The sequence below is a fragment of the Acanthaster planci genome, linkage group LG14 (assembly GCF_054643075.1).
Source record: "Acanthaster planci isolate LZ-2023a linkage group LG14, COTS_SCS, whole genome shotgun sequence".
Lineage (NCBI taxonomy): Eukaryota > Metazoa > Echinodermata > Asteroidea > Valvatida > Acanthasteridae > Acanthaster > Acanthaster planci.
This window is the reverse complement of record NC_141790.1, coordinates 12,027,649-12,043,253: the sequence shown is the minus strand read 5'-3', so window position 1 is coordinate 12,043,253 and position 15,605 is coordinate 12,027,649. Positions and strand designations below refer to the sequence as shown.

The 15,605-nt window shown below is 42.1% G+C and overlaps 1 protein-coding gene across 2 annotated transcripts; it reads left to right on the top strand.

Annotated features, from left to right (window-relative positions):
• Positions 1–72: 72 nt before the first annotated feature.
• Positions 73–14,409, top strand: LOC110983556 (uncharacterized). Of its 2 annotated transcripts, none has more exons than XM_022242878.2 (16): positions 73–168; positions 1,403–1,604; positions 2,015–2,089; positions 2,397–2,659; positions 2,877–4,073; positions 4,492–4,585; positions 5,150–5,331; positions 5,540–6,286; positions 6,623–6,664; positions 7,039–7,173; positions 7,599–7,727; positions 7,992–8,221; positions 9,615–9,731; positions 10,179–10,333; positions 11,552–11,695; positions 11,852–14,409. In XM_022242878.2, the coding sequence occupies exons 1-16, from the start codon at positions 157–159 to the stop codon at positions 12,076–12,078; spliced, it is 3,951 nt and encodes a 1,316-aa protein (XP_022098570.1). In that variant the 5' UTR covers positions 73–156; the 3' UTR covers positions 12,079–14,409. The 2 variants fall into 2 exon arrangements, with proteins under 2 accessions (XP_022098570.1, XP_022098571.1); XM_022242879.2 differs by lacking the exon at positions 73–168 and adding an exon at positions 190–479.
• The last annotated feature ends 1,196 nt before the right edge of the window (positions 14,410–15,605 follow it).

Sequence of the window (15,605 nt, the reverse complement as noted above, 5' to 3'; positions counted from 1 at the left end):
TCTTTTAAAAATGAAAAATGAAAAATCCAAACCTATATATTTTTATATTTTTGTATTTAGTCTTCCCCACTGATGCTTTAAAGTCGGATTAATTAGAATATTTATTACTATCGATATTTATTTTTGAAAGAGGTTACCTTTTATTGGACAGGCAAAATGGCTGACGAGGTGAGAGAAATTTTATTTCCTGTTTTGTGTGAAAGAACAAAAGTTATCATTATAAATGTTTGTGTCGATACTTAGATCCGTTCATTCTCTATTTGATCAAGGGGCAATCTCAAAATCTTATTGATGTGTTAATGTTACAATTCTATAACTGACGTACTAATTATTGTTATTTGTGTAAGTGACGCACGTGACAAACATGATAGAATTTTGGAGAGCTCGAGAGGCAACCAAGTAACTTCGGTTTGGCGCAATGACGGGTTCGCTTGCGAGCTGCACTTGTCGGGGATTTCCCCATATAAACTCCATAGTCGGTACTGTGCTCTTGACATCTTGTGTTGAGAAAAAAGAAGGATTTTGATGAAGTACTTCCGACTACTATTTATCTTAAATTAAATGAATTTATGGAAAGCGTTTCACATCTTGACACCAATTGACCATGTTGACATGGTTGACACCCTGTGAGCATGCTGTGTGCACAAACATAAACCAGGCAATAGGACTAGGATGAAGGAAACAAATCATTTTTCTGAGTGAATTCTTTCAATATTTTCACAGTTAAATTTGGGATGCGTTAATCTTTCTGGTGGCTAATAAAATACTGCATGGGAAGATCAGTGATGTCCGTAGGCCTAGGCATACATGTATATTATATCCAACTCTTACCTCTGCTTAATGAATTGAAGAGTGTTAGCCTAACCACTGGCTGACTAGATCGAGATAGGAATTACCTTCTGCCCTGTTATCATTCATAGTCATTGCGGTATAAGAAACCAGCCCATTGTAGTTATGGCAGTTGCCAGTGTACAGGTGTATGATTTGTCGGGCTTGGCATATACACTTACCATGCTTTTATGATGCTCCAATTCTAGTTGGGAGTTTGGGACAGGCTGGCCCAGTCAGTGAAATCTCCCAATTCAACAGAAAACTATCTCAAGTTTCTTCATGTTCTTTGTAGTTTTTCCAGCTCAAAACCTGATACAATTCATCAAATTATGCAAACTTGGTACCCTATTTAATTCATGACACAAACACAGCAAAACGTGCATTGTGTTTATCATGGCAAGGATGTAATAAAATGACGACATATGCGATGGCACACACAATGGACACCATGAAACAACCTTTAAATAAAAGCCATTGACTTTAAGAGAAAAGACCAGAAACCATATTTTTACTTGGCCTTTTCAAGATTCTGACATGTCTGAATAATATTCCATTACATTCTCCAAAGCAGCAAGCAGACATGGCTGTTCCAAGCTGTCAAGCTGCACCGAGTCCTGATGCTAGCCAGTGGGATGCCGAGGTAGCAAGTGGTATGGCCATGGATGCGGAAATCATGGAGTACATGCCAGCTGCAATGTCTTCTGGTATGTTGCTGGCACCCCATGATCAACCCACCTACGGCCCCCACCTGCCTGGTTTAGATGCTGGAAATGGTGAGCATTTGTAACACTATCCTTCCAAGTCCCATCAATATCCATGATACTCTTGAAGCACAGCCTTCCCACAGTGTCTGTACAAAGAATGGGAATTTCCTTCTGGTGTAGTTGTGTATTTAGTTGATTTATTAAGGTGCTTAGCTAAAATGACAAGACATGACTTATTTAGCAAAAGGAAACAAAGGGGGCAGGTGGGAAAAAGCTGTTTACTGCCTGGAGGAACCAATTGTACTTAGTCCATTAAATTACAGGGCCTGTGGTATCAGTCCAAGAGAAGTTTTTTATGTCATGTTACGGGGATTTAAAAATTATACAAAGTTGGTTTTGTGTCCCATTTATTGTCCCATTTTCTTTATGTGGAACTTGTTTTTGACATTTCAGAATTTCACTTCTTTTTCTTTTCACAGTCCATAACAATAGTCCGATCCCAACCAACTTCATGGCAGGGGATGGAGACAGCACGCATCACACTGACGTGAGAGGTACTGACTCTCAAATTGTGTTGTTGGTTTATTGCTTGGTGCTGGACCTTGGTGTGAATACAAGGGGGACACTTTGGAGATATTTCGTCTTGACCCACATATGGTCCTTTGTATTGCTTGCATAGCATTTGGCCTAATACATGCGTCCTCAAAACGCTGGACTGATCACATAGGACTGGTAGTTTTGCTGCCACCAAACCTTTCTCTCAAAAGTATCTTAGCTGCTTTCTTAACTGCATAATTCCTAAGTTAGCAAGTGATTAAAATAAAAAACAACCATTGGGCACTTTGTTGTTTTTCCTTTCAGATTCCAAGGCCGTCCGTGGCGTGTGTGGTCTGCGAAACATGGGTAATACATGCTTCATGAACTCCGGTCTGCAGTGTCTGATTCACAATGGTCACTTGGTACAACAGCTGCCCCTGGTAGATGAGTTGCTGCCAGCTACCTTGTCACGCAAATTCCGCAGCCTGTCAGACAAGGCTTGGAGTGGAGAGTTCAGCTTGCTGCATCCAGTAGAGTTTAAGGAGACGTTGGGGTTCATGCATGGACAGTTCCGTGACTTCAGACAGGTAAGGTTTAATAATACAGCAAATCCTTTGCTCATATTTAGAGGTAATGTCAAATACATTATTACTGACACACAAAGCCATCTCATTTTTCCATTTACATAAATTGCAGACCCTATGCCAAATCTAAAACAGTAATTTTGTTGACTGCAGGACTGACAGATGATGAGATGACAAATTGTTTATTAAAATGTAATTTTTCTGCTCACTTCGGTTGCAGCATGATGGACAAGAATTCCTAGCATTACTTTTAGACACTTTGCATGAAGAGCTTAACCAAGCAAAGACCAAAAAGAAATCCCACTCCCCATTTGACGACATCTCGGAAAACTCAAGTGACTCTCAGTATATGTCTGAGGCATCGACCTCGAAGCTTAGCGAGCTGGAAGCCTTAGAGATTGACTCAGGCAAGGAGGAGCAAGTCTCAGGAAACCAGAATAATCGGCGCAGCAGTGACAAGGAGGTGGGGTCGGGATCTGAGGAAAGCGCAGCAGGGGAAGACGTGAAAGTTCCCAGCATCGAGGAGTTCTTCAAGAAGGACATGAAGACACTGAACACCAACGTGATGCAGGTTGAGGAAGCACCCTCCAACGTGGCTACTGGGAGTGAGAAGTACCCCAAGGCAGAGAACTCCAAGAAACCTCTGAAGACCCCAGCCAAGCAGCAGCGGTCCCCGCTAAGGAACCGGGTGGAGAATGACTGTGAGAAGCTGAACTCTCCCCCTAAGAACAAGAAGACCAACCTCCTGGCTGCCAAGAAGAACCTCAAGGGGAACTTGAAGAATGGCTCTGGGGAGGGTCTTAGCAACAGCGTCAAGTTTGTTGCAGAGACCGACATCCATGAGGGAGAAGACCCCATCAAGAGGATGAAGATGGACTCCTGTAGCAAGACAGAACTTCTTCATAGTCTGACCAAGGATGGACTGACCTCCTCCTTCCACAACTACGCTGTTCCCGAGCTGCTCAACAAGGACGGTTTCTTCCCAATAGCAGACAGCAAATTAACCAACAAGTTGATGGAATTGGAAGGGAATGACGCCAGCCTGAAGCCAGTTGCAGAAGAAGAATGCTACAACCAACTCAAACCCCAGGTGGGACTCAACAACCCCAAAGACAAGTGTCCCAACCTTCTGTACCCTGCCAAAATTGAGGAGAGCCTAGCCAAGAGTTTGGCACGACACCGGGATGAGAAACATTGCACAGCACCACACACAACGACAAGTGAAGAGCACGATTGCTGCTACATCCCAAACAATCAGCAGTTCCTGTCAGTGCATCCGACTGCATCTCGAATTAAGAAAGAAGCGGCAATGGAGGATGGGGATCTTGGCCGAGAGGAAGGTGAAGCCGAATGGGAAGACTACACCAGAGCCAACCAGTCGCCCATCATGAACTTCCAAGGACAATTCAAGAGCACGGTAAAGGAAGATAAATTTAAAACCAGACAAAACATTTTTCTAACATTTTGAAATATGTTTGCCGTAACCATGCAAAGCCCCAACCCCCCCACCCCCAAAAATTTGCCCACAATCTGTCAGATTTTTTAATCACAAATGTAATTTCTTTCTCACCGTTGGCATCTTGTACATTTAGCAGGGAATATGTTGAAATCTTTGGAGGATCTAGGTTTAGAAAAATGACTAAAACTTGTCACACTGGTTGAAAAATATTTACTTTTTATGTGTTAGAAAAGCAGTTTACAAGCTTAATAAAGACTTGACCAAAGGTGCTGCACAACGACAAGTGTCCAACTGAACTAAAACAAGAATGGTCAGTTTGACCACTCCATTGCCACAGCCGAGTACTTTCCTTCTATTTCAATTTGTTCTTTTGTAGGTTGTGTGTGCTGTCTGTGGTCATGTGTCCATCATCTATGAACCCTTTATGTATCTCTCTGTGCCTCTACCACGTGCAATGGAAAAACAACTAAGTAAGTAGAGCAGGTGGATTGTGTGACCATAACCTGGCCAGACGCAGCAAAAGCGCAGCAGGTGTGTCAAAGTCTGGTGCACTTTGATGTACTGGGCAGTCAACAGCAGCAGAACAAACTGGCCATGTTGAAACAAGGGGAGCTAGTCCCAGTGAACAAAGTCACTGTCAGATCTTGTGGTGACTGGCAACCACAGACTCCTAGGCTGTTAGGCCTTGGGGAGAGTTAACCTGTTGGATCTTGTTACATTGGGCAGGCAAGCCATTTTCATGATACAAACTGATGCATCTGGCAGGGTTTTTAGCCAAAATACCCCAAAGGGGGTACCATTAAACATCACATTTTTGGTTGTTTTATTAACCTTAACCCTCCTCAATCCTTCACCTGTTGGAGGACTGAGGAGTGTTAGGGCTAACACAGACAAGCATTAGAGATATCATGAGTGTCGAAGATAAGATAAATGTGTCACTGCTTAGTCAACCTCCAAACTTGTTCTTCAATCATTATCCGCATCCCTGAATAAGGGATCCTCGGTAATCTTACAATTTGTTACTTTGGTTTCAGTTATAACGTTCATTCCCAAACATGGCCAGACCCCGGGGCGATACCTGGTGTCACTTAACAGACTAGACACGGTCAAAGAGCTCAGGAAAGCCATGGTGAGGGTGGTGTATGGGGAAGGACTTCCAGAGGATAAGGAACTGGTCTTAGCAGAAGGACTGGATCATCACATATCAAGATTTCTTGTAAGTCAGCAACATTTGTTGTCAGATAGGCTACGTATTATTGAGAGCAGGGTGTTTTAAATGAATTAGGGCATTTCTTCAACTTGTTTCCAAGACTACTTTTGAAAAGGCTCAGTAAGCAAAACGTATTGTGAGAAATTTAAAGAGATTTTGTGTTTGTTTTGAATTTTGAGACTTGGTAAGGTTGTGTTTACATTCCTTGTTACAGGAAGATGGAATACATTTGCGCTATGTCAACGATAGTTTTCGCTTACTGTATGCATTTGAGGTGTATTCTAAAACTGTTTTGGAAGAATCCTTGCACATAACCTCATTGCCAAATGAAGCAGCTTCTAATCGCTTTGCACAAGATTTAGACATGAGGACTGGAAATGCATCTGCCATATTTGAAAATGTTGACACACAAAAGCAAGAAAGCGTTGATCTGTGCGAGAAAATTGACAGTGATTACCTCCCAACGAGTGCAGAAAGTGCCTTTGAGGCCCCACAGGGTCCTTGGGACATTGTCCTAGCGCCCCCTCAGTACACTGAAATGAATAACGTCGGTAGCGGGAAGGCCACGGATTTAGTGTCCAGTGCTGACTCTGCAGTTGCATCCGCTACGGCATCTCAGGACGTCTTCTCCAACATGTCGTATTTTGACCCCAACGATCTGCCGTCAATGGACACGCAAAGCAACCCACTGGTTCTTCCGCCGAAGCCGCGTGGTTCCAATAGCAGCTTGCAGGGTAATGTGGACCTCAACAGCCCCGAGGCTGTCTGGGGTCCCGTGCATGATGACGGAGTGCCCTGGAATGATGACGTGTTTGTCCCGGAGAAAAACACCGAAACTAGCGATAGTGGAGTGGTAATGAGCCAGTGGCATTCGTGTGCAATCTGTCTTGAGGAGTATCCAGAACATCAATTACTAACACATAAAGCATGTGGTGGAGTCTTATGTCATGCATGCATGGAGGTAAGCTATCAACCATTACATCCTGTTTCCTTAGAATTTGGCAAGAGAAAAAGTTAACTTGGTTATACGGGTGTTTATTTAATAAGGGCATTCATCAAATCTTGCTTTCCGTGGAAACAAACTTTGAATTGGACAGTTTTTTAATCTCTTTTTTTCACAAAAAGACATTTTTAATTAAAAGTTACCAGTTTTTCTAATTTACGTGCTGCTTTTGGTTTGTTCATAATAGATGCCTTTGTACTAAGTTGTTTCTAAGCTTTCTAGAAATGCCTATACTTGGCTTAGTCAGTTAACCTGAATTAATAGTGTGCTAACAACTTTCTCGATTTTTTTCAGAGAGCGGTTAAGCATTATGGTCAGCAGGCAGTCGACTGTCCGGTAAGATTGGAATATTTGAATAATTTCTATGGTTATTTCAATATATGTGTTATACACTGAAAACAAATAGTTTCTACATGAGTGAAACATTTGTCATGCCAATGAAATGAAATGTTCATTTTTTTTGGAAAAAGTTATTGAAAGAACCGGAGTACAGTATCCTAAAGAGTTGATTTAGCTAAAAGTACTCACCAGGTTAAAAATGTGCTAGGAACCATCTACAAACAATATACTTTACATTACATGGTGGCTTGTAATTGGTTCCCTGTGCTGAGTAAATTTGTATTTTTCCCTCTTTATCATGAAAGTGGCTCTCTATTGCTTTTGTAAATCATGCAAATGAATAGATTTCAATGTTACCACTGCTTTATCAGGTGTGCAGAAAGGAGATTGACCCGTCACAAGACTATGTAGTCATGCAGACGTCACTGACAGCCCGTCCAGCCAAACGAGTCCTCTTACTGCCTGTCCTTTTTCGGAATGACACAACGGTGGACGGAGAAACAAAGGTGAGGTCAGGAGAGAAGAGGGAGGTAACCTTAGATCCTGCAGCTTCATCTGGAGGGGAGGGGGTAGTCACTGTGGGAGGATGGTCACTTCTTGTCGGGTTGGCTTACAGCTGACAAACTTGTGGATTCTATTGCCCAGTAATATCTGTTAAAGGGTTAGCATTTTGCTTCTCACGACAAATATCAGGCTATTATTTACACAAGAAGTGTTGCCTGTTATTTGAACCAAATATCTGACAGTAACCTTATCATGCTTTCATCTTTCAATAGCTCTTGCAAGTTTTGTTTCCAACATTTTGGATTGTTTTCTCCTGCATGTGATTCTCAGTTGTAATTGAAAATGGTTGCTGTTTACATGATCAGTTCACTCGTGCCTTAGATTCACCTCAGACCTACAACTTCTTTTCGGTCATTTCTCCACATAGGGGGAGCTGTTTGCTTATCCCAATGCAATCCACACCCACAACGAAGTCAGTGGGGAAAGTCTGTTTAATGAAATTGACAGCATGTTGCCAGTACGCTCAGCATTCACCATCGTACTTACTGATGGAAGGGTAAGTCAGAGATCTGACTAGAAATTAATTATTCCATTTAGTACTTGTTAATTTCCATTTTGCTGGAGTCTAAGCCTAGTCTGGTTTCCTGTTTGCTTTTTGCATGTTTGCATATTCATCAGTATGCAAACAGCCTGTTTCCATGGCAACAGTGAATGGCTCCACTAGGATTTGGACCATGTTTTCACAAAGGGGTGTTTTTAAAGAGTGTTCATTCTTGAGAGCCTTCCCTGATTTGGTTACCCTTTATGTCTCTCTTGGTAGGGCACCCAGTGTTCCCGCTGTGTCTATAGCATCCACTGTCGGGGTTGCCAGTTGGTTCGAGAGGTGGACATCACCCTCCATTCAGATGACCACCTGACTGTGGTTTACCAGAATCTACCCACCGAGGTAATGGAATCTGCCAGCCGTGCCTATGATGACAGGTCACTAGGGGAGCTGGCTGGGAATGATCCATTGACTCTGAGGGAGTGCTTTAAGGCATTCACTGAAAGGTGGGTGAAAAAATTGACGCTGAATTTAGAAATGACTGCTGAGCATTTTTACAACAATGATTTTCATTTGGACTCAACTGAATTTTTTTTCTGTTTCTTTTAAACTGTTAAGAATGATTCCTTATAAAACATGCTCAACATAATGTTTGCACTGTACAAGAATGTTTGTGGCAGGGTGAAGCTATTATCCGAGGCAGTGCTGAAGATAGTGTTGTAGCCTCTTGGGTGCTTTTACAGTGTCTTCACATTGACATGCCAATGGATGTGTGACTAGAGGACCATCACTGTGTGGACCCATGTAGAAAGACATGCCAATAACAGATGGGTGTGTGACTAGATAGAGGACCATCACTGTGTGGACCCATGTAGAAAGACATGCCAATAACAGATGGGTGTGTGACTAGATAGAGGACCATCACTGTGTGGACCCATGTAGAAAGACATGCCAATAACAGATGGGTGTGTGACTAGATACAGGACCGTCACTGTGTGAACCCATGTAGAAAGACATGCCAATAACAGATGGGTGTGTGACTAGATAGAGGACCATCACTGTGTGGACCCATGTAGAAAGACATGCCAATAACAGATGGGTGTGTGACTAGATAGAGGACCATCACTGTGTGGACCCATGTAGAAAGACATGCCAATAACAGATGGGTGTGTGACTAGATACAGGACTGTCACTGTGTGGACCCATGTAGAAAGACATGCCAATAACAGATGGGTGTGTGACTAGATACAGGACCATCACTGTGTGGACCCATGTAGAAAGACATGCCAATAACAGATGGGTGTGTGACTAGATACAGGACCATCACTGTGTGGACCCATGTAGAAAGACATGCCAATAACAGATGGGTGTGTGACTAGAAACAGGACCATCACTGTGTGGACCCATGTAGAAAGACATGCCAATAACAGATGGGTGTGTGGCTAGATACAGGACCATCATTGTGTGGACCCATGTAGAAAGACATGCCAATAACAGATGGGTGTGTGACTAGATACAGGACCATCACTGTGTGGACCCATGTAGAAAGACATGCCAATAACAGATGGGTGTGTGACTAGATACAGGACCGTCACTGTGTGAACCCATGTAGAAAGACATGCCAATAACAGATGGGTGTGTGACTAGATACAGGACCATCACTGTGTGGACCCATGTAGAAAGACATGCCAATAACAGATGGGTGTGTGACTAGATAGAGGACCATCACTGTGTGGACCCATGTAGAAAGACATGCCAATAACAGATGGGTGTGTGACTAGATACAGGACCATCACTGTGTGGACCCATGTAGAAAGACATGCCAATAACAGACTAGATACCTCAACTGTTCAATTGTGGAATGAAACTGAGTTTTTCCTTTTTCCTTTTTATTCTCAGTGAAGATTTGGATGAGCATAATCCTTGGTTCTGTCCTAAATGTTGCAAGCCACAGTGTGCCAGGAAGACCATAGCTGTCTGCCGATACCCAGACACTTTAATAGTATACCTGAAAAGGTGAGCCTAGGCCGCTTCCAAATTCAAAATTGTTTTATTAGTCTAACCAGCTTGAATTTTGTTTTCTGATTTTCTGGCTTTCTATACATGTTTCTTTGTCATTTTTAGAAGTTACATATGTGTCCATAGTGCAAGTTTTCTCATTTGAAACACAAGAAAAATTTCCCTTTCGTTTCATGAATTTGCATTTGAACATTCAACTTCGAAAAATGATATTCAAATATTAGACAATCTATCGAATATTCGGTAATTCAGATATTCAGCACAGCCCTAAAATGAAGCGTAATATTTTCAGGCGAAAAGTTTTTCATTGAGTCTTAAAATGTTTTTTTTGCCATGCAGAAAGCTGTTGTTACAATTCACTGCTGCAACTTCTGTAAGGCCTTCTCTCATCTGAATTTTTTCTCCTCGAGACTAAAACTTGTTTGTGTGTTTTGCATTTGGCAGGTTTGTCTATCATCAATTTACCAGCACCAAACTAGAGAACAAGGTCTTGTTCCCTGTGGAAGGGCTAGACATGACAGACTTCCTGTGTCCTGACGTCTCCATTCAGGAGCTTAATCTCATGTATAATCTCCAGAGCTGTGTCTGCCACTTTGGAGGTAAATATCTGAATCTTGCATGTTTTCTTTTGTCTTTTTCAGCAAAGTAATCAGAAGGAAAGTGCAGTTGAATGAAGAACGGCTGAACCTGAATCTGTTGGAAGACTTGGATAGACTTTTTTTTCACTGATGTGTAAAACCATGGAGCAATTGTAAGCAAGGAGTAAGCACCTACAAAGATTAAAAGGGTCAATGATGGCCACCGCAAGCACTGCACGTGTTGCAAGGACAAAACAAATTCCGCGCCGCTTACGGGCTACAAGGAATGCTCGGAGTTGCATTTGCAAAGGATTGTGGGTACCACGCATGTGTGTCCGTAACACTTCCGCACATTCAACATGGCCGCCTTAAGACAGAAACCACTGTCATGGGAGCCTGAAATTTCGATAATTTTAGTGATAGGTCTGATATTCCAATAATGAAAGTCTGGTTACATCTTTACATCCCCAAAACGTATCTCTCAACAATAAACAGAATTACTAACACAAATTCTCCAAAAATATGCAACAAGAAAACTGAAAGAATGTAGCTGGTCCAGAGGAAAATCAAAAACACACAAAAACACGGGAAGATTGGTTGTCCTTCCTGTCATTGTCCACAATTGGCCAGGCATGAAACCTTGCCACATTGTCAAATGCATTCCTGTGGCATGTTTCCACCTTCTTTTAACTGTAGGAACCACTAGGATTGCGACTTAGGATATAAATGTTGCAGTTCGTATTTTGGGTATTTCTTCTCTACTGCCGGAAACGCAAAATATCTTAACTGACTTTAAAAACGTCCGACTTTTGCCAAATAACCACCGCCGATTCAGAAATTTGGAGCGCATCTGTGGGGATCACTCGCTGACTCCTGAGGACTACTGAAGAGAACAACGCATCTTCTTACGTGCCTCATTTCCACCATTTATTGACTCCAGTATGCCGCAGTCAAGCACGGCGAGTCTGTGGGTTACTGGTTACCCGGTGGTGGCGATCACTGTGTACAAAGAATGTCTAGTGTCTTCAACACTGGGGCCAGTAACCACACTTTGTCTATGGAGCCGACTGGAGTGGTTAATAGGATTACGGTCTGTAGGGACTTCGTTCTAATTCCTTGTGTTTAATAGCTCCGTGGTAAAACTATTAGACTGTTCTTATCCATAATTGTATGCTTGTCAAAATCTTAAAGCTAACACAAGTCACATATCCTTGTCATGTGACACTTCCATTCCAATAGGTGTTAATGCAGGTCATTACACCTGTTACGTCCGCAACCCTTTGACCAATCAGTGGCAGTACTGTAATGATGAAACCATCAGTCAGCAGGAACCTTCAGACAACGATGCCAGCAGTGTATATATTCTCTTCTATCAGAGGAGAGGTGAGTTAAGCTGGATCTGGTTTTGTTAGTTATCCGTCAAAGCCTACATTTTTTGTCCTTCCTTGAGAACTTTGTGTGAGTGACTTTAAAACTTCCGTTTATTGGAGAGAATTCAACATGTCTTTTCAGGTTAAAACAATTATTTTTTTTCTGCAGGGCTTAATACTGAGTTTATCCCACCAGTTGGGTATGAGTTCAGTCCCCCCACCCCTCCGCCCCCACCCCCTGCATCACCCCCATCAGGGGAAGTGGAGCAGTCCTGTGACCCAGCAGACAGGAAATCATTTCAATCTGATGTCAAGCACTTCTCGGAATTGCACAAAGAAGAGGAACGTGCAGATGGTGAGAGCGAATTGGCCGTTGGAAGCACCGATCTCGATTGAAGTTGAGCTACACGGCAAAATTGCAGAAACTATTTGATGGACAAGTTGATTGCATTGCGTATTTCTCTGCGTCTTAGGGTTATCTAGGTGAAGAATATTCCAGTATATTAATGGGATAATAATGGTATACCGCCCGCACTGCACAATATCAGGTGGATATATATGCGCATATAACAGTCATCACTATTATTACATAGAGTCATGTCCGTTTCTACTTCTTTAAAGTTTTTGAAATTTCTGTAGGGACCAATTATGGAAAGCATTTTGATATCATTGAAGTTCTGTTGGCTGGAAGTCAGTCAATCCAGGCTCTGGTGTTGCCATTGGAAACCAGAAGACATTTATAAGAATGTTGCTTACAATTGCAAGCTCAGACCACAGGGGAGAAAAATGAACTTTCCTTGCTTGAATCAGGTTTAAATTCGTGAGAAAAATGTGCAACGATGGCTGCGTACCTGGGTCATTCCATGAGGTTGGGGCACAATGTGTAACGGTGTCCATTCTTATGTGGGTTCCATAAAAATGAAAGTTAACCATGCAACAAGGACACCATTTCAAATTGTGCCCCAATCTCATGGAATGACCCACCTAAGTGTACCCGTAATGCAATGCTTCAAAGGGTGCTAATTGTTGATGACAGTCTAATCAGGCTTTGAGTAAATCAGACAATCCAAACCTGACACTTGACAAATAGCTTACCAAGTCTTGTACATTGTTATCTTTTGTTACCTGTCACAGCCGTGGAGAATTGACATATAATGTGTACATGAACTTTGACATCCAAGTAACACTCTCTTTGTTTTTTTTCCCCTGGTGTGTCTGTAATCTCTTTTTTACGGTATTACGCCTTTTTCCTGTTTTTTTTAGTTTACCTTTCCATCCTATTGCCTTTCTCATGACCTCTGTTGCAGTTAATTTGTGTACACTCAGCAGTCATTTTGTGTGAAGGCAGCGCAGCTTGCGTGTCCTGGCAATTTGCCAAGAATTCATGGACCTGCCAGCAATGGCCAGTCAGCCATTTGTCAAACCCACACTTTGCCTTGATCTTTGAGAAACCAATGTGGCATATACCTTCACTTCTAAAGTGGCTCCTGTCCCCTTAAAAACCACACCTTTAGTGGAGAAAATTGTGACCAATCTCTCTTTACTATTAGACTGCATAGCGCCCTTGTCTGTTCCTGCACACCTCCTATGGAATATGAAGTGTAGTTAGTTTTAGGGGCATTTCTCATGTTTGTCTGGAAATCTGAGTCCAAAATATTCAGCTTATATATTCAGCATATATGCAAGGAGGATAAGAAACGAATCTCCTTTTTTTCACATCTACAGGTAGTGGTGCATTTATTATATAATCTAAAAATCTGTGATTTTGGTTAAAAAAAGAACCAGAGTTTCTACACACATGTACATGTGAGCCTGTAAGTTTTGCTTTGAAGTACTCGGGGATATTTGCTATTTGTGAGCCTGTCAACCTTGAAGGGATAATTCTTTGATGTGTTTCCTTTTACGTGTACATGAAAAACTGTTGTATGTCTGTCTAGAAATCCAAGTGATGGTTATGTTGTTGGTTATTGTGATATTTCAAGTCACCAATGCACAGTTTGTCTTCGTTCAGATCAGCCAGAGAACCCATCTGTTAAGTAATTCCCTTTGGCTATCAGAAAGTGACTGTAGAGATGAGAAGAGACAATTAATGTGGATCAGCCGCTGAATCAATCATTCTGAGTTTGATGAATTCCAATAGGACTTTAACCCTGAGTAGTTGAAACCGTGCATTTTCACTGCAGTATTTCTCTACTCTTGAAGGAATGAAAGCAGTAAGTTAAAAGAAAATAGTACATGAAAAAGTCACTTGTCTGAAGACAATGCGATACACTTGACCTTCAGGAATGAAAGGGGTCAAGTTGTTAGACCATAACTTGACTAAGTTACTGTTAAATCTTTCCAGTTGAGGAAAACCCCTGGAAAAATCCCACGGTGGTAGGCATACTTGTAATTGGTAGCTGCATGCAAATGACGCGTAATAGTTTTACCTATCTAAGCGTTTGAGAAATTGAGTTTACCAAGATTGGTAACACACTGTACACAGAGTGTGATGTAATTTGGCATTTCCTCTTTCTTGAGGCGTACGAGTCAGTGTGCCTTTCTAATCACTTGACCACGGGATTAAATTTTTTTTGCCAGAAAATTCCAGACTAAAAGGACGACCGTTTGAGGTGTGACGGAACCCTCGTGGGGCTCTTGTACAAAATGTTTCTACCGTGACACATTGTGTCATCCTATTTATTGATTTTTTTTTCAATGTACAGAAATAAACCATGTCTGAAGGAGCATCTTGTCATCGATTTGTCTTGTGACTTCCTAAATAACATGTTGCGTGGTTTGTACAGACGATCCACTTGATTTGTAAACCAGCGTAGTGTATCTACACGCGTAGATTAATCTGGCATCATTAATGCATTACTGCGGTGGCTGGAGCATGGCAATGGGGGCTCTTCCATCTCCCTCACCCCCACCCCTAAGGATCGCCTTTTATGGCCTCTAATTAGCGGAGGCTTCATTTTGGGGCCATTTAGTTTTTTCAAAGGGAAATTAAATAGAACAAAAATGGTAATGATAACCCCACCCCCTAAAAGGAACTATTTTTATATACTTAATGAAAGGTGAACTAGTGGTCTCTTTCATTTTCTTTTCTACGAAAAGCATGCAAAAGTCCTTAAAATGTAGCCTCGCCCATCAGAAAGGCCACAAAAGGTTACATGAAAGAAATTCCAAATCCCCCCTCATCCCCAACACATTTTTCCCCCTGCCCCGAAAATTTGGTTCTGGATGCGCCCTTGTGACCTCTGAAGGCCTACGTGCCGCCCCTAGGGATACACAATTGGTGTCAGTATGCCTAGACTCGGTGCGTTGTATTCACTCCTCTCACCATTCTTTTGTGTGAGAAAGGTTTTTCAAGCTTCGGGTTTCGTCTTCCAGCGTTAGCCGTGGGTTCTGAGATTCCTGACTGTGGAGGTTCCCTGGCGCAGATGTGGTTGGGGGGGGGATACTCTGAGAGAGCCCCCCAACAAAAGGAGGTAAAAATGAGGGGAAAAAAATTAAAAAAAAATAATTTAAGTTAATGTTTAAACAAGATGCATTTAGCAGGTTCTTTTCGGGTGTACACCAGTACCATAATTGCTAACACTCTATGTCGTGTAATGTTTCATCGTCGTTTCCTGCTTGTCCGCAAAAATAAGAAATTAAAAACTCTCCGGCCTGACCCTCCCCCTTGGAAAAAATTCCTGGATACGCCCCTCGTCGCAACTTTAAAATTGTGGGTGGAGTTTTGGTTTGAAGTGTAAGGAAAGACGTTTCATCCGTACCTAATAGCCGAAGGCAAGATTTAGGGAAATGTAAATTTGCTGCTGGTTTCTTACCGCCAGCAACGTTAACATGCATACGTAGGAGGAAACCAGTTCGTGAGCACCCTTCAGCTATTCCAAACTTGACACAGGAGACCAAACGCGTCTTCGACTGATGAACTT